At 43.1% G+C, this 26,773-nt stretch overlaps 1 protein-coding gene across 6 annotated transcripts; it reads left to right on the top strand.

Moving 5' to 3' along the window:
* Positions 1-220: 220 nt before the first annotated feature.
* LOC129355529 (uncharacterized) lies at positions 221-26,773 on the top strand. 6 transcript variants are annotated; one of them, XM_055025129.1, is made up of 6 exons: positions 287-328; positions 24,117-24,259; positions 24,851-25,010; positions 25,087-25,147; positions 25,228-25,305; positions 25,949-26,773. In XM_055025129.1, the coding sequence occupies exons 2-6, from the start codon at positions 24,138-24,140 to the stop codon at positions 26,116-26,118; spliced, it is 591 nt and encodes a 196-aa protein (XP_054881104.1). In that variant the 5' UTR covers positions 287-328; positions 24,117-24,137; the 3' UTR covers positions 26,119-26,773. The 6 variants fall into 6 exon arrangements, with proteins under 6 accessions (XP_054881106.1, XP_054881104.1, XP_054881103.1 ...); XM_055025128.1 differs by lacking the exon at positions 287-328 and adding an exon at positions 362-522; XM_055025130.1 differs by lacking the exon at positions 287-328 and adding an exon at positions 19,382-19,462 and having other exon boundaries at positions 24,950-25,010.

Genomic DNA, 26,773 nt, shown 5'->3' with positions numbered 1-26,773 from the left:
CCAGAACACACATCAGTATTACTAAAACACGAGTAAAACTGCTTATTAATAATTAAATAACAATGTCCACTGACGAAACTCACACTAAAATATAAGCCCGACCTAAACAAGGTTGACCCACTTAAATGAACTCAACATAACTGAACATGAGTAACCCGGACAAATCATAGCAAAACATGATGACGCAAAACCAACCAAGCGAATTTAGACACTGGCCAGAATGGACATGTCTGGAGCAACGGGTAGAGATGTTGGAGACATCAGGACGTCTCGCCGCTGATACCTGTCATGAGGGGTTGGTGAGGCAGACGCTGGAGGCCCAGGTAAGGTGAGTGGTGGACGTTTACTTATGATGACAGTAAATCTAAAAATACAAACAGCAAAAAACAGCAAGTCCGCGGCCAGGCAGCACGGCTGGGCAGAATCCAGGGCTCACACCGGTAGCGACTGGTCAAACAGGCGGACAGTACAACGAACAAGTAACGACGACGAGGACCCGACAAGGAACAAAGGACGCTGAGGGTAATCATGGGAACAAGACACGCCTGGGAATAATTAAGGGGAAGACAGGACAACGAGGAGACTCAGGACACAGAAAACTCAAAATCACACACAGAAAAACATGGAACATCACAATACCAGGGCATTCGGCTCCTTTTCTTCAGCTCCGATAGCTCAGCTCGGTTAGCTTAGCTCCGATAGCTTAGCTCCGATAGCTTAGCTCCGTTAGCTCAGCTCGGTTAGCTTAGCTCCGATAGCTTAGCTCCGTTAGCTCAGCTTGGTTAACTTAGCTCCGATAGCTCAGCTCCGATAGCTCAGCTCCGTTAGCTTAGGTCCGTTAGCTTATGAAAGATATCAGAGCTAACTGCCTGTGCGTTATATATAGGCAGGAAACAGTGGAATGAAAGTCCATTTTCCATCGTTTTACCGTTTCGGTCGTGTGATTGGACGTTACATCCAATAATGCAGCAAGTTTGCACCATCACTAAATTATTTTAAGTAACTTGGATTCAAAAAATCTTACAGTCGTTTTATGCTGGTTATCTTTATGGCCCCTCAAGATGGCGCTTAAACGTGCGGTAGAAACTAACAATTATATAGAAGGTCGCACAGGGTTAACTGGGTAGGTTGTTGCTGTCATGACGCGTGTTCTAATAACTTCAAGTGGCTCCTTTGTGTTGTTGTTACCATCAATTTTTTTATATATCAGCTTAAATACTTAAGAACTGACACATGCTGACCAGGCTAAATCATAATGATACTAACAATAAACAATATTTAACACGGTCAACAGAAATTATGACTCTCCACCCGGTGCACCCGTTTCCTTCTACATAGTGACCAGCGCGTCAGTACGGCTCTCATTCATACTAAGTGACAGTCACGCCCACTTACGACACACCCACCATTAACTGTCACAGCTGTGCCACAAATAATGCTCATTTAGGTCATTTGGCTCTTACATACCGGCCCCTAATTATTATAAAGATAATTATCCATCATATTAACATTATAAGAGCCAAGCCTCGGCAATAAATGACCATAAATTTACTCAATATCAAATTCATCCTAATCTATTCTTCTTGAGTAAGCAATCGATTAGAAAGAAAGTCACTAACAATCCTAAAAAGGGAGAGAAAAGGTTATTAAAATGTTCATGGTATCTCCGCCTCCTGAAGCAGACACAACTTGGTAATGGGTCTTTCCAGGTAGTTTGTCTTAGTCTTGATGCGAACTGATCGCACAAGTCCTCCTTTATCAGGAACAATGTTCACAACTCTTCCCATTAACCAAGAGTTGCGTGGAGCAGAGTCGTCCACGATGAGGACAACATCTCCAGGAATGAAGTTCCGTCTCGTTCTTTGCCACTTCTGTCGCTCTTGTAGTTGAGGCAAGTACTCCTTTGACCAACGCTTCCAGAAGAGATCCGCCATATATTGCACCTGTCTCCATCTTCGTCGAGCGTATACATCATTCTTGGAAAACACTCCTGGTGGTAATGAAGGTGTAGTCTTTAGAAGAAGAAGATGATTTGGAGTTAGTGCTTCCAGGTCTTGAACATCAGTTGATGCTTTGGTTATAGGTCGACTATTGATAATGGCCTCAACTTCGCAGAAAACTGTATGAAGACTTTCTTCATCAAGACTCTGCGTCCTTAAAACAGAATTTAACACCTTTCGCACAGACTTAATAAGACTTTCCCATGCACCTCCATGGTGTGAGCCAGTAGGAGGATTGAAAGACCATTTTATTCCTTTCTGAAGGAGAGTGTTACTGATCAGAGTTTGATTCCATCTTTCAATTTCTTCCCTTAATTCCCGTTCAGCTCCTACAAAGTTGGTTCCATTGTCTGAACGCAGCTCCAACACTTGACCACGTCTGGCAATAAATCTTCGTAGACCATTGATGAAAGAATCAGTATCCAGTGATGACAACATCTCAAGGTGAACCGCTCTTATTGCCATACACGTAAAAATGACTCCATATCGTTTTAACAGGCTCCTGCCACGTTTAATTTCAAAGGGACCAAAACAATCCACACCCACACAAGTAAATGGGGGTTTGTCTGGATACACTCGTTCCTGTGGAAGGTCTGCCATCCTTTGAATTCCTGGTGTGGCATGGAGTCGTCGACAAGTTATGCACCTTGATAGAGTCTTTCTGATTGCAACACTGGCACCTGGGATCCAATACTTTTGACGTAGTTCAGCGAGCATATGATTACGTCCACCATGGCCTGTCTGATGATGTATATGGCGCAGTAAGATTTCAGAGATGTGAAGATCTTTAGACAATATGGCTGGATATTTGGCTTCAGCTGGCATAGCTGCTTTGCTTAGCCTTCCACCAACTCTCAATACACCACTTTCAAGAATAGGATTAAGCTTGTAGAGCTGACTTGTTTTCTTCACACTTTCATGTTTTTGCAAACTTGTTATTTCTTCTGGATATCGTTGTCTTTGACAATAACAAATGATGGCACTCTCAGCTTTCTCAAACTCCTCTACTGTTAAGGCTCCCAATGCAACATCTTTCTTGTAGACATTCATTTCTTTCGTAAGCCTTTCTTGAAAATTTTCATCATCAAGATTGGAGTCTGCAAGTTCCAACTTCAGTTGTGCTCTCTTTTGAGCCAGTTTGGAAAGCAATTGTTTGAACCTGAGTAGCCACCCAACCATTGTTTTTAGTTTGTTCCAAGAGGAAAATGTATGAATAAAATTCATAATTGGATCCACTTGCTCATTAAGGCATGTTGCATTAACAGAAACCAATTTCTTGACCTCTGGATCTTCTGGATCCTCCTGAGCAAAACGACTTATGCACTCAGGATTTGTAGGCCATTTCCATTCAGGATTATGAAGAAACTTTGGTCCAGACATCCAGATATTTGTCTTGAGAAAAGACTCCACACTTGTTCCTCTGGATGCCAAATCTGCTGGGTTCATACTGGTAGCAACGTACCTCCACTGTAAGGGATTTGACAAATTGAGTATCTCTCCAACTCGATTTGTCACAAAGGTTTTGAACCTCAATCTTTCATTGTTGATGTACTTCAAAACTGAAGTACTATCAGTCCAAAATACTGAGTCTTTCAGTTCCATTCTTAACTCCTTCTTCAACAGCTTATCCATACGGCTGGCAACCACTGCAGCAGTCAACTCCATCCGAGGGATGGTGATTGGTTTCAGTGGAGCTACACGAGCTTTACCCATTACAAATGCACAATGCACCTGTCCATCAGCATTATACTGCAACAAGTAGCTCACTGTTCCATATCCATTCTCACTTGCATCACTGAAATGATGAAGCTGCAAATTTGTGGCTTGTCCAAAGTCCTGTGGTTTCAAACATCTGTTAACTTCAAATTGTTCAAGCTGATGAAGTTCTTCCAACCAGTTTTTCCACTTCTGTAACACATCATGCGGCAAAGAATCATCCCAGCCAACATGTCTTCTGCTTAGGTCTTGTAAAATCCCCTTTGCGACCAAAACAACTGGTGCCAAAAAACCAAGAGGATCGTAGATGGAACTTATGATGGACAAGATTCCTCGTCTTGTCAGAGGTCTATTTTTGAGAATGATCTTGAATTTCAGCAGGTCTGATTGTACACACCACTGTACACCCAACACACGTTCCACAGGTAGATCATCATTTTCCATATCCAGGTTCTTCACCTCAATGGATCTTTCATGCTGTGGTATTGCAGTAAGAACACTGCGTCGGTTGCTTATCCATTTGAGAAGTTGAAATCCACCTTTCTTGCACAAATCACGAAGTCCTTGATATAATGACACAGCTCTTCTTCTGTGCTCACAGAAACCAAACAGTCATCCACATAAAAATTGTGAAGCACAGCATCTATAACATTAGATGGAAACAGTTGTATGTTATCCTCTGCACACCTTCTCAATGCAAAACATGCACAGTTTGGAGATGATGTAGCTCCAAAAGGATGTGCAACCATTCGGTATTCCACCAGCTGCTGCTCATACTCTCCATTCGGCCACCAGAGAAATCTCAACAGATCCGAGTCAGATGGTGGTACTCGGACCTGATGAAACATGGCCTCAATGTCTGCTGTTATAACAACAGGTTCCTTTCTGAATCTGATGATGACACCAACCAATGAACTGGTGAGGTTTGGACCTTGTAAGAGTTGAGTGTTTAAAGATGTTCCTCCAAATGTTGCACCACAATCAAACACAACTCTTATCTTCTTCTTGTGAGGATGATATACTCCATGATGTGGTATATGCCAAACCTTCTCATCACACCGTTCAAGATTTTCAACTGGTACTTTCTCAGCATAGCCCTTGGAAATTATATCATTCATGAAGTTGGTATAGTCAGAAAGAAATTGATGGTTTTTAGTAAACTTCCTTCTGAGATTCAAAATGCGTTGTTCTGCCATTTTCCTGTTATTAGGCATTTTCAGATCTTTCTGTCTCAGAGGTAGAGCAATGGTGTAACGTCCATCTTTCAGCTCAATTGATTCTGTAACCCGCTCCATGAACTGAATATCTTCTCTGGACCATCCAGGTTGTTCATCTTGAGGACATTCAGGAAAATCGACCTTCAGTTGTTGTTGCCACAAGTCCTCCAGTCTTGTCACCGAAATCCTGTTAACAGTAACAGTTGTTTGTAGCTCTCTTGTGTCAACATCACAGTCTCCTCTGAGAGGTCCATTACTGTCCATCCAAGAATCGTTTTAACTGCATATGGTCCTCCATTTTGACTCCGAATGACATCCCATGGCTCAAGTACTTTAGGCACATTGGTTCCAATGAGCAAATCAACTCCTGAATTTATTTCAGTGATCTTCAAATTTTTCAGATGTGGCCATCTTTCGATGTCTTCTTGGTGAGGAATGTTGTTATAATGAACAGGCATGTTTCTCTGTGTGAATAAATCCGGTAATTCACAAAAGATCTCTTCATTCAGCCCAGCAATCTCCAAATCTGACACAATGTTGCTTTCAACCACCTTTTCTTGACCCATTGTTCGTAAAAGGATGCTTGTATGTCTCCCAGTGACATATAATTTGTTCATCAATTCTTCAGTACAGAATGATGCAGAGCTTCCAGGATCCAAAAAAGCATATGTTATTATTGTCTTTTGGCTTTTTGTAGACTTCACTCTGACTGGTAAAATAGAGAGAGTACAACTGAGATCACCGGCCCCAGTTAGACCACTGGATTGGGCAGAAACGGAGGCACTTCCACTTGTTGTCTCCACTTCCTTCTTCTTATGAACTGGAACAATTTCCTTTTCTTTAGAAAAGACATGTAACATGGTGGGATGTCTTAAGCTACACACTTTACAGTAGTGTCGCCTTTTACAATCTTTGCTGATGTGCCCAGTGCATAAACAGCCAAAACACACCCCATTTTCTTTCAAAAATGTCAATTTCTCCACATGTGTCCTCCTTTCCAGTAGAGGGCATGTGTCCAAGGAATGTCCAGCTTCACAAAACAAACAACTCCTTTTAACAGTTGTCTCCTGTCTTTTCTTTACTTCAAGGTCAGCTTTCTTCTGCATATCTCCAACAATAGTAGCGAAACTACTTCCTTTTATCTTTGATCGCTGTTGTGATTTATAGATTCCAACATCCTTCTTTGGTCGAGATAAAGAATCTTGAATATCACCAAAAAGTGGATCACTGGCAATCTTCACTTGCCTTTCTACAAACTGAACAATGTCACTGAAAATTACTCTTCTATTAAACTTCTCCTGTAAATCACACACATCATTTCTCCATCTGTCCCGCAGTTTAAAGGGCAGTTTTTTGATAATTGTTTGCATATTAGCAGGAACGTCCAACTCATGCATACATCCATTGTTTTCCATCACATTGCAGCATTCCCTGAGCAGAAAGCTGAATGCTTGTAAAGCCTTTGCATCCTCTGCTTGTGTTGTAGGGTATAATGCGCATTTAATGTTATTAATATGAATAATACGCATTTAATGTTATTAATATGAAATCCAAAATTTTGAGAGTTTATTTACAGATCGTGCCTCGATTAGTTTTGTCTGTTTACTGATCGTGTCTGATCGTGTCTCGATTGGTCTCGTCTGACTCGGGGTAGTGGAACGCGTTACTTCTGTTCCTCCATTACAACACTGGAAGTGAAAGACGTAACGTCGTGTCCGTGTCTGTTTCCCGTGTCTGTGTTCACCATTCCCTTATACAGGTAAAATTACAACTTATAAGGTTCAGACCTGTATTTAAGTTTATTCTGTTTGCCGAATAAGCAGGGAGTCTTTGAGTTCTTTGCAGTAGTTTGAATTTTATTAAGCGTTACACCCGCATTAGCTTTCTGGCTAGCAACGGCCGGTGCTACATTTCTTATTACTGTATGGCGATAACCATAATGTTTCTGTACAATGTTCAGCACTCGGTATGTGGTTATGTAATATTTGAAACTGTTCTTGAAGATGCATTACAACACTGGAAGTGAAAGACGTAACGTCGTGTCCGTGTCTGTTTCCCGTGTCTGTCTGTGTTCACCATTCCCTTATACAGGGTCAACATTTTGGAGGCACCGCTGGGATCGTTTAGCACGAGGATTATTCCCAAGATTCCTGTGAAACCCTCCTGCTGATCATCCCAAAAACAACCCAAATCTGCAGAAAACAACGTGGAGGTCTTCAGCCAGCAGCTGATAAATTGTATCCTGAAGTGTGCACTGACCGCTAGGGATCAACACCAATCAATTGGAAGCTGTTGGGCCTCATTCTGTTGCTTCTGACATCCCGGAATATAAAATGGAGTCGGAATTGGAGAATATTCAGCTGGAGGTAAAAGGAGCGTTGTATAACTTGACAGTTGAACAGCTGATTGAAGTATGCATCACACTGCAGCTCTCAGCACCTGGAAGAGAACCTTTGACTAGTAAAACACGCAGTCATCTAATATCATATGTCATTAAATATCTTGAGCGGGAGGAACTGGCTAGCCTTGAAGATGAAGGAATGTCTGAATATCTCAGCATGTGGGACACAATAAATAAAGTAAAGTCTGTTGAACAGTCACCTAGAGTAGAAACTCAGTCTGATGACCAGGAGAGGCTTCAACAAGAAATAGAGGCACTCAGATTGTCACTACGTCAAAAAGAAAAAGAGGCCCAGGGTGTAATGGACAGAAAAACACTTCCTTGCCCACAGGTTTCACAGATGAATGTGACTCCAACATTTTCAGAAAACCCAATGTGGCGCAAAGATTTCAAGATTCTCGGACAGATAGGAGAGCCAGGCCAGAAGGATCGACTGACTTTCTCTAGCCTGGCAAGACAGATTGAAAGTGGGCTGACCAAAGGCTATTCAGAGACAGATATTATTGATGCTGTGATCCGTGCTATAACACCCGGCCTACAATTACGGAGCTATTTGGAAGGGAAAGAGACCCTTACCTTGCCTGCTCTGCGCAGAATCTTAAGGTCCCATTACCAGGAGAGGGGCGCTACGGATTTATACAAGCAGCTAACTACTGAGGTACAGGGCAGTAAAGAGTCCCCTCAGAATTTCTTAATCAGGGCGATGGACCTGAGGCAGAAAATTCTGTTTGCCTCTCAGGAAGCAGAGTCAGCTTTAAAATATGACCCTGCTCTTGTCCAAAATCTGTTTATGCATACAATCTTGACTGGTTTACAGAATGACAACATCAAGAGTGATCTTCAGCCTTATCTCACAAAGCCCGACACACCTGATGAACTGTTGTTGGAGAAAGTGAATATTGCTTGTACAAACGAAAAGGAGAGGCAGGACAAAAAGAGGCACGCGGCCCCACAAAGGGCAACCAGTGTAAGTACTGTCCAGACTGGTGAGCCCCCTAGAGAAACAAAAACTTCAACGCAAAACAGACCTCAAATGTCCCCTGATGTGCTATCTGAGATCAAAGAAATGCGCTCTGACATGGTGTTGTTAAAGGACCTCAGAGCTGAAGTGTCCCAAATCAGGGAAACAATCCAAAAAAACACTAGTGCACAGCCAAAGCAACCCCCACCGAGTACAGAGCAAGTGCCTATCGGAAATCCATTGTTCTCACCCCCAGAACAGTCCTTCAGGTCCATGTCTCCAATGGTGCCGGTTTACCCTCAACAGTATCCAGAGTTGTTACAGGAGTACAGGCCGCCATATGATCCAGGGTGGATGAGAGGGACTGCACAATTTCAACAAAGGTTTGCTCCACAATGACATTACCAAAGACCACGCCAGCAACCCAGATGCTTTGCTTGTGCCCAAGCCAATGAGGAATATTGTCAGCATTGCTTCAGATGTGGGAGTACTGAGCACTTCAGAGCAGGTTGTAGGGCAGACAGGGCAGTTAGTTCAACATATAGGAAACCGTTAAACTAAGTTGGGTTGCCTCTGTGGGGCGCGGGGCAGCCAAAGCTAACTGTAAGTCCCATTTTTGTGTAAACTGTGAAAAACAGACAGTGAAAAAGGAATTAAAACGTTGCTCGAGTTGTAAAACTGCACTTTATTGCTCAAAAACATGTCAGAAAATGCATTGGCCTGTTCACAAAATTGACTGCAAATCACACTCATGTTTCGGTGTCAAACAAGTCAGGCAACTACATGAAAAACCTGAACCCAAACTATCAAAGCTCCTGTTAAAGGCCAGACTATAAGAGAGTTAGTAGAAAAAAATGTATTATCAAGTGCTTCATGAACGGACTGAATACTCAGCACTCTGGACACAGGTTCAAATATGTGCTATAGATGAGGTCTGGAAAGAGAATTACCTACCTGACTTGCCGCTAAGGGATGTTACGGAGCTACACGACCCCCTAGACCCATTATACATTGAAGCTGCTAATGGCACCGATATGCCATACTCTGGCTGGCTGGAAGTCCCTTTCAAGCTGACTACCATGGATGATGAACTGCTGATACCTGTGCTTGTGTTGAAAGGCAACCAACAGCATGTCCAACCATTGGGTTCAATGTAATTGAACATCTCGTGCAGAATAACCAGGAAGGCCAATCAATATATGGCGATATGGACAAACTTGTAAAGGCAGTAAAAATTGCATTCCCTCATCTCAAAATGATAAGGTAAAAGCCTTTATTTCTGCTGTCAGCCTCGGTCAAACATGTGAACACAATGTGAGGACAGTAAATGAAAGAGTAAATGTCCGAAACAGACCACCATCCAGATTGAGTGTCGTATCCAGGGCTTAAAGTCCAAGGAGGCTAAAGTTCTGCTTTTTGAGCCTCTTGTGAACCCACAGTGGCCTGAAGGATTGGAATTCTGTGATACCCTTGTATCAGTTGAGGCAGAAACCGCCCCAAAGGTTGTGTTAAGTGTTCAAAATCCCACAAACCACGATATTACACTTTCCGGCCGGACAGTTGTGGGAACTGTGCAGTCTGTAAAGTCTGTGTATCCTGATTTATTCAGCACAACCCAACAACCGGCAGGTAATCAGTCAATCACATCCAGGTCCAGAGCACCCGTGAAGGTGCCCCTGCAGATGAACAGTGGGACCCTCCTGTTGATTTAACTCACCTGGATGAGGACCAGAGACAAATAGTCGTCAGATGCTAAGAGAAGAATCCGAGTCTTTTCTCCAAAACTGATGAAGATATTGGTTGCATACACAACTTGCAAATGAGCATCTCATTGAAGGATGATGAACCTGTGTCAAAAACATACCGGTCTGTACCAAAACCTTTGTACAGGGAAATGAAAGACTACCTGCAGGATCTCATAGCACAGGGGTGGGTTGAAAAATCCACATCTTCTTACTCTTCGCCAATTGTCTGTGTAAGAAAAAAGATGGCACCCTGCGTTTATGTATAGATTACAGAGAGCTCAACAAAAAAACACATCCTGACCGCCACCCAATTCCCAGGGTCCAAGATATAATGGATAACCTGGGGGAAACACCTACTTTTCATTACTGGACCAAGGGAAAGCATACCATCAGGGATTCATGGACAGAGACAGCAGGCATTTAACTGCCTTTGTGACACCATGGGGTCTATATGAATGGATACGAATCCCGTTCGCCTGATGAATGCACCGCTGCTTTTCAGCGCTGCATGGAGCAATGTTTAGCAGATTTGAGAGATGAAATGTGTGTGCCATATCTTGATGATGTTCTTGTGTTTAGCAGGACATTTGAAGATCACGTCAGCCATGTCCGAGCTGTGTTGCAGCGTCTGAGGCAGCATGGGATCAAGCTAAAACCTAAAAGTGCAACCTGTTTAAAGCTGAGGTGCGTTACCTGGGCAGGATCGTATCTGCTGAGGGCAACAGAATGGACCCAGCTGATACTGATGCTGTAAGATCCCTAAAACATAAACACCCTGCGAATGTTGGTGAGTTGAGAGCAATCCTTGGACTCTTAAGCTATTACAGGCAATATATACAAGACTTTTCACGTATTGCTAGTCCTTTTATGACCTGTTGAAAGCACCTACAAGGCATGAGCCATTAATGAACAAAAAGAAAAAGTGGACAACAGAAAGTGGCAACAGAGCTGTCCCATCCAGCACAATCATTCAGTGGACTGAAAAAACACCAGTTGATCCTGGAAAAACTCATTGACTCTCTTGTCAACCCCCTATTCTTGGCTTCCCAGACTTCTCACAGCCATTTGTTCTTCACACGGATGCGTCCAACCTGGGTCTAGGTGCCGTGCTATACCAAAAGCAGAATGGGAAGCTTCGCGTAATTGCCTATGGCTCACGCACTTTAACGGCCGCAGAGAAAAATTATCATCTGCACTCGGGGAAGTTGGAGTTTCTCGCCCTTAAATGGGCTGTAACAGAGAAATTCAGAGACTATTTATATTATGCTCCATTTTTTACTGTCTATAGTGACAATAATCCACTCACATATGTGTTGTCCACTGCCAAACTAAATGCAACAGGCTGTCGATGGGTTGCAGAGCTGGCAGATTTTAATTTCTCTGTGAAATACAGGCCAGGGAAGGAAAATGTGGATGCAGATAGTCTATCTCGAATGCCTCTTGATGTGGAGTCTTTTATGAAGGAGTGTTCAGAAGAAATGCCATCTGATGTCATTGGGGCAACTACAGAGGCTGTGGAAAATCAAAATGAGTCCAGTGTGTCGTGGTCCATGGCTGTCTCAGTACCATATGCAGGTTTAACACCTGACACACCCATCATCCCACTGACACCAGAACAGATCCAGGATGACCAAAGAAATGATCCAGTTCTGGGACCAGTAATCCAGTTCAAACTAACAGCAAGCAAACCGTTACGTGCACAGCTCAAACAACTTAGTCCACACGTGGGGTGCTTGCTAAGAGAGTGGGACAAGTTGGACATTGATGAGAGTGGGGTGTTGCACAGACAGAAGAAAAAAACAACTTGTACTCCCAGAAAAATATAAAAATACAGTGTTGAGGGAACTTCATGACGAAATGGGCCACCAAGGTGTCGACAGAACATCATCTCTGATACGGGACAGGTTTATTGGCCGTATATGCAGCGCGAGATAGAGAGCTATGTCATGAAAAAATGTGAATGCCTCAAACATAAGAAACCAAGTCGAGAAACAAGGGCTCCACTCACAAACATTGTAACAACTCAACCATTTGAACTTGTCTCTGTTGACTTCCTGCATCTTGAGAAGTGCCTCGGGGTTATGAGTACATCCTAGTGATTATTGATCATTTTACCCGCTTTGCCCAGGCCTATGCCACCACTTCCAAATCAGCTAAAACTGCAGCAGACAAGATCTTTAATGATTATGCCATGAGATTCGGGTTTCCTACCCGTATTCACCATGACCAAGGTGGTGAATTTGAGAATCAACTATTCACACACCTGAAAAAATACTGTGGAGTTGCTGGGTCCAGAACCACTCCTTACCACCCGCAAGGGAATGGACAAGTCGAAAGATTCAACCGGACATTACTCCAGATGCTCAGGACACTCACAGACAAACAGAAACACAACTGGAAGGATTCATTAAACAAACTGATTTATGCATACAACTGTACTCGGAGTGAGGTGACTGGTTTCTCCCCCTTTCAGTTGTTGTATGGGCGTTCTCCCAGACTGCCAGTCGACATGCTATTTAACTTGACTTCAGAACAAGCAGGCCATAATCATCATAGCTACATGGAAAAGTGGAAGCAAGGCATGGAGGAAGCGTATGGAATCGTCAGAGAAAATGCCCAGAAAGCTGGCCTGAGGAGTAAGAAATTGTACAGCAGCAAAGTAAAAAGTTCAGTCTTACAGCCAGGTGATCGTGTTTTAGTACGCAACTTGACACCTCGTGGGGCCCAGGAAACTAAGAAATCACTGGGAGGACATTGTCCATGTTGTTGTACGCCAAGTGAATGAAAATGTCCCAGTTTATGAACTGAAACCTGAAAAAGGTCAAAGAAGGTCAAGGATCCTCCATCGCAATCTGCTCCTCCCATGTGACTTTGCCCCTTGAGATCTCAGTCCAGGCTAGAAAGAAGAAGAGAAAAGTGTTAAGTAACAAAGGAGTGGAGAAGGTGGAAGAGGAAGAGGATGATGATGATGCTGACAATTACTATCCTGTGCTATTTCACCATTCAGCTCAGTCTGAGAAAGAGCATCCTATGCCTGCAAGCACAACCCAAGAACTAGGAGATATTTGGTTTGAGGAGAGCACAGTTCCTGACATAGATCACAAGCAAGGAGAAACAACTTTGATGGACTATGAGGAGTCTGGCACTTGTAATGAGGAACAAATGATGGAGAATGCCACTGAACAACCTGCTTCACCAGGGATCATTACAGAGAGAGTTCAGGGTCCTCAGGAAGCTCAACGACCTCAACGGCTTCACAGGAAACCCAATTTTTTTTACATATGAGAGACTGGGATCTCCAGTCTGCTACAACCTAAGGACTCCCCAAGAGCCCACATGCTTCACAATGCCATGGATGAACATTGTTCACCCATACTACATCTCATATGACTACCAGAGATGAGAGCACAGCACATGGTGTACCACTGAGCCGGAAGAATGGACACACATTGGGTTCATAATCTAAGGGACTGTTTACTATAACATTCACGATAAGGGATTATTCTCTATGTGAACCGACATGTTGGCATCCAAGCTACAATCCACTTTTCAATGAACTGTTGTTATGGGGTCACAGGATGATCACTAATGATGGACAAGTAGTGCCTTTAAGGTTTAAACTATTGACACTGGGTGTTTACCCTCAAAATGAAAATGTATGAAAAGAGTTCCAGTCTGTCAGTAGATTTAATGTTTGAGGAATATGTTGTTAAGACTGATGTGTTGCTTCATATGTTTAATACTTTCCCAACATTGAACGAGTCAAGATGTTGGGGACAACATCTATTTTGTGGGGGAGAATGTTGTAGGGTATAATGCGCATTTAATGTTATTAATATGAAATCCAAAATTTTGAGAGTTTATTTACAGATCGTGCCTCGATTAGTTTTGTCTGTTTACTGATCGTGTCTCGATTGGTCTCGTCTGACTCGGGGTAGTGGAACGCGTTACTTCTGTTCCTCCATTACAACACTGGAAGTGAAAGACGTAACGTCGTGTCCGTGTCTGTTTCCCGTGTCTGTGTTCACCATTCCCTTATACAGGTAAAATTACAACTTATAAGGTTCAGACCTGTATTTAAGTTTATTCTGTTTGCCGAATAAGCAGGGAGTCTTTGAGTTCTTTGCAGTAGTTTGAATTTTATTAAGCGTTACACCCGCATTAGCTTTCTGGCTAGCAACGGCCGGTGCTACATTTCTTATTACTGTATGGCGATAACCATAATGTTTCTGTACAATGTTCAGCACTCGGTATGTGGTTATGTAATATTTGAAACTGTTCTTGAAGATGCATTACAACACTGGAAGTGAAAGACGTAACGTCGTGTCCGTGTCTGTTTCCCGTGTCTGTGTTCACCATTCCCTTATACAGGGTCAACAATTGCAAAGCAGGCCATGATAAGACCTTATTCATGTATGCAGCAATTATCTTCAATGAACAACCGAAATGCTCTTGAAGCAAAGCTTTAGCTTTAGCATATCCAGAATCATCAGGCATATGAACACAGCTTCTTACTAAGTCATGAGGCTGACCTCTGGTATACTGCTCCAAGAAGTATAAACAGTCTTTGGCACTGTGCGCCTTGTTTCAATACTGTATTCAAACGCTGTCATGAATGTCTTAAATTGGAGTGGATCACCATCAAATATTGGTATGTCCCGTTTTGGCAGAAAAAATAAAGATTGTTGATTTACAAGCAAGCTTGTAATTTCATTCTGTCTCTCCAAAACACTTAACAGTTGTTTATTTTCATCAACTGGCAATACATTTTATATTGTGATGGTTGTAACTGTACTTGATGAAACATTTCTTGTGTTGGAACTTCAACTGGTGCTGTTTTTATCTTCACCTGGTCAGTCAATGTGTCTGAAATTTGTTTAACCTTTGTGTCTTTAGGTCGTGCACCAAATAAGAATATAACTGAAAGTCTGGAGCTTTATTATGACAATCAGTTCCAGCTGCTGTAGGTACAAATGTATCTGCATCAACATTCAACATTGGAGATCTTTTATTTTCATGCTCCAAATATGAATTCATGCCATCAGACTTATTCTGTGCAGCACTAGATACTTGAGAACAGACAGAGCCCTGGAACACTTTAACTTTAGCCATTGAGGCTGCAATTTCAATCTCCAAATCCAGTTCTTCTTTCTTTTTTCTTAGCTGTTCCTCCTGTTCCTCTAAAGCATGTTTCTGTTTCAACAGTTTGTGTCGTGCCTTAATGCAGCCATATCTGCTTCTGCTTTAACACGAGCTGAAGCTGTAGAAGACAGAGAGGACTTAATTCTTGATGAACGACTTCCTCTAGACTTTCTGCTATCAACATTAGAAACACTGTCACTTGGCTTGATATCATCCACATCATCAGCATTGTCAACACACTGTAAATGCTGAGAAACTAAAGGTGCATTAAGCTCATTATTCACACAAGGTTCAAAACTGGACAATTGAGCCTGATTGAAATCAGCTTCTCCACCCATTTGAGCTGCATTGTTGATTCCTGCACCTGAGAGCCACTTTTCAACTTCTTGTACAAATACAGAATTATATTTACACAGGCTTAAAAACCAAGTGTTTTGTCTTCTTGTTCTTCAGCAGGAAACAATGGAATAACAGACTCATACAGCTGATTTGCATTTTTAAGCAATAGTTTTAAATCATCACAATGAGACTGAACACTCTCAAGATTTCCTTCATTTCTCATAAGTTCTTTTATAATGTTTATTTCTCCTTTAATTTTATGAACCTTGTCTTGAGATCCTTTTGAAGTTTCTCAATATTATTTTGTAATGCTTTGACAGTTAATTTTGATGGTCTTTTTTCATCTTTAACGCTGATAACTGAACTTGTTTTACATCCAGTTGACTCCATTTCTCGTTGTTTGTCTTTAGCAATTTTTCTTCAGACAACAATACTCAGTGCGTGTATGTGTCCATACCTCAGTTCCAGTAGACTTGATTGCGCTGCAATAAAGGAATCTCATTCAGTTAATTGATGACGCCGATCTGCGCTTCATGCGCCATTACCGTTCCAAACAGTTCCAAGCAGAAGCGAAGAATCCAAACTTTCTTTCCATAAGCCGCTCATTCAATTGTCATTTCTGTTGACGATAAATGTGCGGTAAAAACTTAACAATAATATAGAAGGTCGCACAGGGTTAACTAGGTAGGTTGTTGCTGTCATGACGCGTGTTCTAATAACTTCAAGTGGCTCCTTTGTGTTGTTGTTACCATCAATTTTTTATATATCAGCTTAAATACTTAAGAACTGACACATGCTGACCAGGCTAAATCATAATGATACTAACAATAAACAATATTTAACACGGTCAACAGAAATTATGACTCTCCACCCGGTGCACCCGTTTCCTTCTACATAGTGACCAGCGCGTCAGTACGGCTCTCATTCATACTAAGTGACAGTCACGCCCACTTACGACACACCCACCATTAACTGTCACAGCTGTGCCACAAATAATGCTCATTTAGGTCATTTGGCTCTTACAGCGCTCATATCCCTTCGCAGTAGAATAGTCTACAGCAGTGACGTCACGTTGCAAAGCTCTATTGACCGACATGCAAACAGAAATAAATGTAAACACTTGATATCATGCAAACTGATTCCTTGCTGTTTAATAGAAGCAACCTTATTTGGTTTGCACTGGCGCTAGGGATCACGTGGCCCACATCTGGAGGCCTTGAGTCGTGGTTCGACTCCCTGACCCGACGACCTCCCCCTCCTTAACCCCTTCCTGTCAGCTGATGTCATAGAAGCGCCACAAAAAGCCCTGGAGGGGAAAAATAAAGATACAGACACTTTCTGTACAACTTGATCATTTATCAATAATCTCAGTTAGTCTGCCTGACAAACCTGTTCAACAATATTGATCATATAATAGGCAATAAAATAAACTCACTTATATCGAACCAGTGGTCATCACCACAAAACTGGATCCAATAATCCTGTTATTGATCCTGATCCAATAATCCTGTTATTGATCCTGATCCAATAGTCCTGTTATTGATCCTAATCCAATAGTCCTGTTATTGATCCTAATCCAATAATCCTTGCGTTCTGGGAAGCAAACCTGGATTAAGTGGTGATACTTTCAAAATCTCAATTTGACTGAAGATTTTAACCCATTTCTGAAGGAAAAGTATGCAAGAATAGTTTTTTCAGCATTGTCTCTTCTAGTTGAGTATTAGCATCATTTGATGAAAAGTATACAGATATTTAGTTAAATTACTTGGAAAAAATATCAACAATAAGGAATAAATGCCACATTGATCTGCAGCAGCCATGACTGCTGTAAATGAACTAGGAAATAAACTGTAACATGTTACAGAAACTGTGTTTAAAAAGATTTCTGGGGAGATGTGAAAAACAACACAGCCAGTCCATCTTTTTAAACATTTGATTTTAAATGCAGTGGCTCTTCAACATTTATATCGGCTCTCAGGGATTCATTTTTGATGTGAGATCTATTTGCATCTTCCTTTGAAAAGTTTCAGCCTCTGCAGCAACAAATAAATCAGGACACGTTCTGCATAATTTACGTTTGCTGATTTTGCAGAATAATGTAAAAAAAAAAAAAAAAAGTTAGACCAATGAAAGTCTTTCTAATTAGTTATTCCCCAGATCTTAATGGCTGGTTGGGTAAACATCTGAATCTCCCTGCTGAGGCCACCAGTTCATCCATGACACCGGCAGGAAACACTGTAAAAAACACTTGTAAGAACTACAATAAAATGTGATGGGATTAATATAAAATATTACAGGTTTTCTCAGAATCAAGAGGGGATGGATGGTGACGACAATCCAACATTTAGCCCACCAATCAAACTCAAAATACAATTCTAGCTGCACATGTTAGCATAAGCTACACATGCTAGTTAGCATTAGCTACACATGCTAGTTAGCATTAGCTGCACATGCTAGTTAGCATTAGCTACAGCAGCCCCATTTCACTCAGCACTCAGTGAAAAGCAAACTTCACGGCCTTCTGGTTTTCTGGTCATGATTCATGTTCATATAATGACCTTTAAGTTTTTTGGATGTGCAAACCTGCAGCTGATGATGAGGATGATGATGAAGGGACATAAAATCATCCTCACCACATTTCCATTCAAGATATCTGAAACTGGTTTATGACTAAACCAGTCATAAACTTTAATTATGCTCAGACCGGTATAAATGACGTCAGCATTGCAATTAATTTGCATGGAAAATTAATGCAAATTAATGTTCCATCCATTAATTTTACTCACCAGTAAATTATGAGTCATAAAATAAATTGATACGTCTTGATTTTTGTTCTGTCTTGTCGTAATTCTGAGTAATTCTTGACATTTTTAAATATATTTCGGAAATCTTTAGCTTCTTGAAGGAACGTTGTGACAATTCAGAATAACGTCACTGATATCTTTAGCAGTTATTATGTAACAAAGTCACAGATTTACATCACATTTTGAAATTGAAACAAAGTATTTAGAAACTGCTGCATTGTCATCTCAGGATCAATAAGAGGATTATTGGCTCAAGATCAATAAGAGGATTATTGGCTCAGGATCAATAACAGAATTATTGGATCAGGATCAATAACAGGATTATTGGATCAGGATCAATAACAGGATTATTGTGATTATTATTGTGGCTGCTGTAGTTAATAACTTGTTGAATTTACTGTTTGACTCTCGGGAACATTTCGTTCCAAACTGGTTCCCACTGGTTCCCAGTTTATCTAACAGAGTGAATGCCAGCGGCCAACCCAGAGGCTCTCGGGTTTATTGGACCACAGTGACACCTAGAGGCCACACCGAGACACAACCTTTACTTTATGGCTCTTCGGGTTTCTGTCTTGTGAAGTTTTGGTTTCCCTCGTGTCCCTTTCATTTTCGAAAGTCCAGCTGAGTTTTCCACTCTCAAGTATTTTCTGATCAAATTTCTGCAGGCAGCGTTTTGGATGTCAGGGCAACATTTCACTCCTGGATCTACAACTGCAGCTTTGACTAGTCATAATTATGTTTCTGTCGTTACGGGTGTCTGACCCTTCAGATGGTGAAAATGAGCTAAAACTAAAAAGCATTAATCAGGTTAATTAATAACTGATATAATAACCTGATGGAGCGCCGCGTTAGAATCATTTAAGTCATCATCATTTAAATCTTTCATTGAGTTTGTTGTTGTAATTTGGGGGAAATATGAGAACCGTGATGGACGACGGGGAACAGAGCCCAACTGGCAGATAACACTTCCAGCAGCTTCTCAGCTGCAGGCGGCGCCACAAAACCCACAACGCCCAGCCGGGTCGGAACCAGGCGACCGGAGCAGAACCAGGTGACTGGTCTGTTTTCAGACTCAATAAAACTCGGATGATTGGTTCTGCAGTGAGGAAGAGGAGGAGGAAGATCCACCGTGTGTCGGTGTGTGTGTGTTTTGGTGTGACCCGTTTGCTCTCAGTCGCTCTGCAAATGTGGAGCAGGAAGTCCAGCAGAACCAGAACTCCCAGAACTCAAGTTGGTTTGGACTTTAACTTCTCCGTAACCAGTTTACCTAAGATTAGAAACCAGTTTGCCTGTTTAACTGGAACTGGAGACCAGTAAACACTGATCTGTTCTAAACTAATCAATCAAATTTTATGTGTATAGCACATTTCAGCAGCAAGGCATTTCAAAGTGCTTTACATCATAAACACAAAGTCATATAGTAAACAATACATTGTTACATATTACATTTCAAAAACAATTCTAAACAGAATGTGTTTTTAATTGAGATTTAAAAGAAGTCAGGGTTTCTGATGTTTTGCAGTTTTCTGGAAGTTCGTTCCAGATGTTTGGTGCATAGATGCTGAAAGCTGCTTCTCCTCTCTTGGTTCTGGTTCTGGATGCAGATCAGAACCAGAACCAGAACCTGAGAGTCTGGAAGGTTGATACAACAACAGCAGATCTTTGATGTATTGTGGTGCTAAACCTTTCAGTGATTTATAAACTAACAACAGTATTTTAAAATCTATTCTTTGAGCTACAGGGAGCCAGTGGAGGGACTTTAAAACTGCTGTTATGTCTCTATCTTCCTGGTTTTAGTGAGAACAGGAGCAGCAGCTTCGGATCAGCTGCAGCTGGAGGATTGATTTGTTGGACAGGCCTGTGAAGACGCTGTTACAATAATCATGCGACTAAAGATAAACACAGGGATGAGTTTCTCTAGATCTGGCTGAGACATTAGTCCTCTAATCCTGGAGATGTTCTTCAGTGATAGAAGGCCGACTTTGTTACTGTCTTTATGTGGCTCGCAAGGTTCAGGTCCGAGTCCATCACTACTCCCAGGTTTCAGGCTGATCGCTAGTTTTTAGTTGTAATAACTGAAGCTGTGCATTGACTCTAGATCTATAGCTCTAGATCTATAGCTCTAGATCTAGAGCTATAGATCTAGAGCTATAGATCTAGAGTAGCTCTAGATCTAGAGCTCTAGATCTATTGCTCTAGATCTATAACTCTAGATCTAGAGCTATAGATCTATAACTCTAGATCTATAGCTCTAGATCTATAGATCTATAACTCTAGATCTAGAGCTCTAGATCTATTGCTCTAGATCTATTGCTCTAGATCTATAGCTCTAGATCTATAACTCTAGATCTAGAGCTCTAGATCTATAGCTCTAGATCTATAGCTCTAGATCGTTCCTCTTTAGGTTAAAAAATAATGACTTCAGTTTTGTTTTCGTTCAGCTGGAGAAAGTTTTGGCACATCCACACATTTATCTGTTCTAAGCATTTATGCAGTGATTGGATGGGGTCAAAGGTCACCTGGTGACATCATAATGTAGAGCTGTGTGTCATAGTTATGGTAGCCAATATTATTTCCTGTTATAACCTGAGCTAGTGGGAGAATATAAATATTAAATAAGAGGGGTCCTAAGATTGAACCTTGGGATACCCCACATGTGACCTTTGACCTCTTTAATGAGAAGTTTCCAATTGAAACAAGAAATTCCTGTTCTTCTTGTTCCTCTCCAGTCGATTCAGTAATATGTCAAAAGCTGCACTGAGGTCCAACAGAACCAGCACCGTGGTTCTGCCACAGTCCGTATTTATATGGATGTCATTGAATACTTTGACTAGGCCAGTCTCCGTGCTGTGGTGAGCACGGAAACCAGATTGGAAAGAGTCAAAGCAGTCGGTCATCATGAGGAAACTATTTAATTGTTGACACAGTTTTTTCAATAAGTTTGCTGATGAATGGGAGGTCAGAGGTCGGCCTGTAATTCTGCAATAGTGATTTGTACAGGTTGTTCTTCTTTACCATCGGTTTGATAATTGCCGTTTTCAAAGCTGTTTTCAAACTAACCTTCCAGCCTCTCTCTCTGAGGTCACAGAGGGCAAAGGTCGCAGAGATGACAGGATGTGATTATAGATGCTTGATCTCCAGTCGATCAGCTGTTTGAGTCAGTTTGATCCTCCCAGTTAGACCCAGTTAGACCCAGTTAGTCCCAGTTAGACCCAGTCAGACCCAGTTAGTCCCAGTTAGACCCAGTCAGACCCAGTTAGACCCAGTTAGACCCAGTTAGTCCCAGTTAGACCCAGTTAGTCCCAGTTAGACCCAGTTAGACCCAGTTAGTCCCAGTTAGACCCAGTCAGACCCAGTTAGTCCCAGTTAGACCCAGTCAGACCCAGTTAGTCCCAGTTAGACCCAGTCAGACCCAGTTAGTCCCAGTTAGTCCCAGTCAGACCCAGTTAGTCCCAGTTAGACCCAGTTAGTCCCAGTTAGACCCAGTCAGACCCAGTTAGTCCCAGTCAGAACCAGTTAGTCCCAGTTAGTCCCAGTTAGACCCAGTTAGTCCCAGTTAGACCCAGTTAGTCCCAGTTAGTCCCAGTTAGACCCAGTCAGACCCAGTTAGACCCAGTTAGTCCCAGTTAGTCCCAGTTAGACCCAGTTAGTCCCAGTTGGACCCAGTTAGACCCAGTTAGTCCCAGTTAGACCCAGTTAGTCCCAGTTAGACCCAGTTAGTCCCAGTTAGTCCCAGTTAGTCCCAGTTAGACCCAGTCAGACCCAGTTAGACCCAGTTAGTCCCAGTTAGTCCCAGTTAGACCCAGTTAGTCCCAGTTAGACCCAGTTAGTCCCAGTTAGACCCAGTTAGTCCCAGTTAGACCCAGTTAGTCCCAGTTAGACCCAGTTAGTCCCAGTTAGTCCCAGTTAGACCCAGTTAGTCCCAGTTAGTCCCAGTTAGACCCAGTTAGTCCCAGTTAGACCCAGTTAGTCCCAGTTAGTCCCAGTTAGACCCAGTTAGTCCCAGTTAGTCCCAGTTAGACCCAGTTAGTCCCAGTTAGTCCCAGTTAGACCCAGTTAGTCCCAGTTAGACCCAGTTAGTCCCAGTTAGTCCCAGTTAGACCCAGTTAGTCCCAGTTAGTCCCAGTTAGACCCAGTTAGTCCCAGTTATACCCAGTTAGTCCCAGTTAGTCCCAGTTAGACCCAGTTAGTCCCAGTTAGACCCAGTTAGACCCAGTTAGTCCCAGTTAGACCCAGTTAGTCCCAGTTAGTCCCAGTTAGACCCAGTTAGTCCCAGTTAGACCCAGTTAGTCCCAGTTAGTCCCAGTTAGACCCAGTTAGACCCAGTCAGACCCAGTTAGACCCAGTTAGTCCCAGTTAGACCCAGTCAGACCCAGTTAGACCCAGTTAGTCCCAGTTAGTCCCAGTTAGACCCAGTTAGTCCCAGTTAGACCCAGTTAGTCCCAGTTAGTCCCAGTTAGACCCAGTTAGTCCCAGTTAGTCCCAGTTAGACCCAGTTAGACCCAGTTAGTCCCAGTTAGTCCCAGTCAGACCCAGTTAGTCCCAGTCAGACCCAGTTAGACCCAGTCAGACCCAGTTAGTCCCAGTCAGACCCAGTTAGTCCCAGTTAGTCCCAGTTAGACCCAGTTAGTCCCAGTTAGACCCAGTTAGTCCCAGTTAGACCCAGTTAGACCCAGTTAGTCCCAGTTAGACCCAGTTAGACCCAGTTAGTCCCAGTTAGACCCAGTTAGTCCCAGTTAGACCCAGTTAGACCCAGTTAGTCCCAGTTAGTCCCAGCTATACCCAGTTAGTCCCAGTTAGACCCAGTTAGTCCCAGCTATACCCAGTTAGTCCCAGTTAGACCCAGTTAGTCCCAGTTAGACCCAGTTAGTCCCAGTTAGTCCCAGTTAGTCCCAGTTTTAATCGTCTCTCTCTAAACTCAGCAGTTTGATTCGTCTTTCAGTTGCTACTCCTGCAGGTTTGAAGTTTTGTGAGGAACCCGGTTCAGAACGGTTTCAGAATGTGTTGGTCTCTCTGGGTTCTGATCGGCCCAGTCGGACAGAACCGGTCTGTCATCTGATCCGCTGAACCGTCGGAGGTGGAAACACCCAGAAAGTCAAACACGGCGAGTCGGGCTGAACACACCCGGTACCTCCTCAGTGTAAACATGAGCTATAAGAGGTCCAATCAGGATGTGGGAGGGTCTGACCCGTTAAAGGTCCGATCAGAACTCTGAAGGTTCTGACAGAGCCGGCTTTGTCCTGAGAGGCGTCGGTCGGGTCGGGACTGACTCGCCCAGGATTTGCATGCTGCAGGAAACAGAAACAAACTCATTTTCATTTACAGCTGCATGCTGGCGCACTTCTCTTATAGGAACCAGAACCATCAGTTCACCTGGGCAGAACCCGACCCAAACGCTACGATTCACAGCCTCTCTCCAGAACCTCGGGATTATTTCCAACATGGTCGACATCTTTAAGTAATCTGCGTCAGAACACAGACTGGTGAGTCACTGTTATCTATGAAAGAAGGTCCAAATGGTTCTGACGGACCCGGCTGAGGTTTCTATATTCACTGCTCCACCTCTGGTTCACCTGTGATCCAGGTGAGGAGCTTGTTGAGTCAGAACGGTTGTGGAATCTGATGTTTCTGAAGCACAGTGGATGTTTCGGGTTCTGGTTTCTGTGCAGAACCACAACAAGCAGAACCATTCCAGTAGTAATCTCTGGTTCCGTTCTCACTGAACAGAACTTCCTGGTTCTGGTCGAAAGCTCAGTGCTCAACTTCCTGGTTCCTGTTGGGTTCATTCCAGGGTTTGACCCAGGAATCCTCCATGGCGGCAGTGGGACCAGATGCAACCGGGTCATGGTTCCTGACACCAGGACTCTTCCTCCTCCTCATCCTTCTCATCCTCCTCTCCATCTTCCTCACTGCTCTCTGCAGCGATTGCAACAGGTCAGCTCTGCAGCCTGAACACAAACACTCTGAAACAGACGCAGTGAGACACATTGAGACGCAGACAGACGCAGTGAGACACATTGAGACGCAGACAGACGCAGTGAGACACATTGAGACGCAGACAGACGCAGTGAGACACATTGAGACGCAGACAGACGCAGTAAGACACATTGAGACGCAGACAGACGCAGTAAGACACATTGAGACGCAGACAGACGCAGTGAGACACATTGAGACGCAGACAGACGCAGTGAGACACATTGAGACGCAGTGAGACACATTGAGACGCAGACAGACAGTCTGATGCATCTCAATGCAGTTATGGAATGATGGGAACCGTTTATACTGTTACACAAACACCAATAATGTAGTTCATTTAGCCTGTCATTAAAATACATATATGTATTTTTCCAGTTATATATTTAGTAACCTTGCTAACTAAATATTTAGTTTAGAATTGTGGCATTTATAAATGAATGAACAACATGGTGGAAATAATAAATTTACCTCAGTTTTTTCTGTTATACAGGCTAAATGATCCAAATTATTGCTGTTAATTAGTATATATTTACAAACTGCCCACAACAGTGGATCAGAAGCTTTTCCTGAAATCTGGCACCAGAACCACAATATGTCCATCCATGGGGTCAGGTCTGGAGCAGAGGTGATCATCTGTTTGGGTTTCAGAAACTCGTTTGAGCTCCAGGACTCAGAGACAGAGAAACGGCTGTCAGCTCTCATCCGAGTGGTAAGATCAGCAGAACCGCCGATCGGCTGCAGAACTCCAACAGGAACCGACTAACCGAATGTGACCCGGTCTGCAGGTGAAGCTGGAGGAGGTGAAGGAGAACCCGATGATTGGAGAGATCCAGAAGGACGAGAGAGGTGACACGTCTGATCCGGAGAAGGTTCTGCAGAACCTGGGGAATCCGGTCCTATTTAGTTTGGACCTTTTTCTGTTGCAGAGTTTCGTCCTGGAGGAGGTCCAGCTGAGCCGGTCAGTTCCTCTGAGGGCCAACAGGGGGAGCTGCAGAGCCGCCCAGGTCAGACTGGTTCTGTGGGTCAAACAGGCTCAGCAGGAAGAGAAACCAGAACCAGAAATGCTTTCAAAAAGAATTCATGAAAATATCCGACTCCCTCTGCAGCTCTCAATATGAGCTTCTGATATATTCATGGACAGACTAAATATTTGCAAGTCAAATTGTCAGATTCCCCAGAGAGCCGAGCAGCAGAACCAAGAAATGGATCAAACTCAATCTGATCCACTTATTGGCTCTGGAAATATTTACCTGCAGAAGATGGAATCAGTTCGACTTCACCTGCATTAAACATCTGTATTTATGTCCATTAGAGAAACAACTGGTCGGATTGGAGGCATGTTGATATGCTGCACAGTTTATTCAACATGTAATAAAGACATATTTGTTCTCCCACACATTTGGAAACGCAGCAGCAGATTCACATTGTTAATGTTGACATTCAGCTCGTTTCAGACCTGCTGCTGTTTCATCCTCTGTCAGCTTCATCACAAAACGCTTTAAAACACGTGACTACATTTCCCATGATGCCTGTTTTCAGACCCAAGCCCCTCAGCCCATGGGCCTTCCTAGAGGAGCCACCTGGTGGCGCCAGAGAGCACAGGTGGGCTGAGAGCTTGTTAATGACGTCATTGTTTTCCCCCCTTAGACTTGTATGGCTCCGCCCCTCGAACCTGCGACCACGTCAGAGATGGGCGGGGCGACGGAGGCGAGGCGCTGGGACCGTCAGCCATCGGCTGTCAACGCAGCTTCATTACGTCACTCAGTCCGACGAGAGGAACGCGGCTTCCGGTCGGGTCAGCAAGAAGCTCCGCTTGACCAACTCAGCTGTTCCCACACCGGAGGGGGCGGGGCCACCGCGCGGGGAGGAGCCTGAGCAGCAGCGGGAAACAGAATGACCCCAACACCAGGGGGCGCTGTGGCAGCGGAGGAGGAGGATGACGCCTCAGCAGGAGTTTAAACCGCCTGTTACCATGGAAGCCTTTGGAAACCTTCTGAGGCTTCTGATTGGTCCGTTGGGTTCCGACACAAACCGTTCTGATCAGCTGATTTCTGCTGCTCGCTTCATGTCCATCCAGAAGAGGGCGCTGCAGGATCAGAAACTGAAATAAAGTTTAAAAGATTTTAAAGATTTGTAAACACAGTGGTACAAAAACAAAGATTGATTCGTGTTCAGTTTCTTGTCGGATAATTATAACTATGCTAGTGACAGGTTCGACTGTCACTAGCATAGTTAGCTCCCCGCACTAGCATAGTTAGCTACTTCACTGACTCTGTTGTTCCGGATGCAGATGCGGGTTTTCTATCCACACAATGAAATGAGCACATGAAGCATTTTGGGTTCTCTCTCCAAGATTAGAATTTTTAGCTAAATTATTTAGTTTGCTTACACCTGCTGCCATAAACTAAACTTGGTCTGATTATTAGAGAACAGCCACGAACAGCATAAAGTTACCTGAGCTCCACAGGCAAG

This window comes from Poeciliopsis prolifica, unplaced genomic scaffold (genome assembly GCF_027474105.1).
Source record: "Poeciliopsis prolifica strain line A6 unplaced genomic scaffold, Auburn_PproV2 SCAFFOLD137, whole genome shotgun sequence".
NCBI lineage: Eukaryota > Metazoa > Chordata > Actinopteri > Cyprinodontiformes > Poeciliidae > Poeciliopsis > Poeciliopsis prolifica.
The sequence above is the reverse complement of the archived record's forward strand: the minus strand, read 5'-3'. Positions and strand labels throughout refer to the sequence as shown.

What these genes read in the sequence shown, in the direction of transcription:
- LOC129355529 (XM_055025126.1), top strand. Translation starts at nt 19,412, where the DNA reads ATGATTGGTTCTGCAGTGAGGAAGAGGAGGAGGAAGATCCACCGTGTG. An exon ending in CTCTGCAGCGATTGCAACAG is followed by an intron (nt 24,260 to 24,850) that starts GTCAGCTCTGCA and finishes TGCCCACAACAG; the next exon opens with TGGATCAGAAGCTTTTCCTG. An exon ending in TGTCAGCTCTCATCCGAGTG is followed by an intron (nt 25,011 to 25,086) that starts GTAAGATCAGCA and finishes CCCGGTCTGCAG; the next exon opens with GTGAAGCTGGAGGAGGTGAA.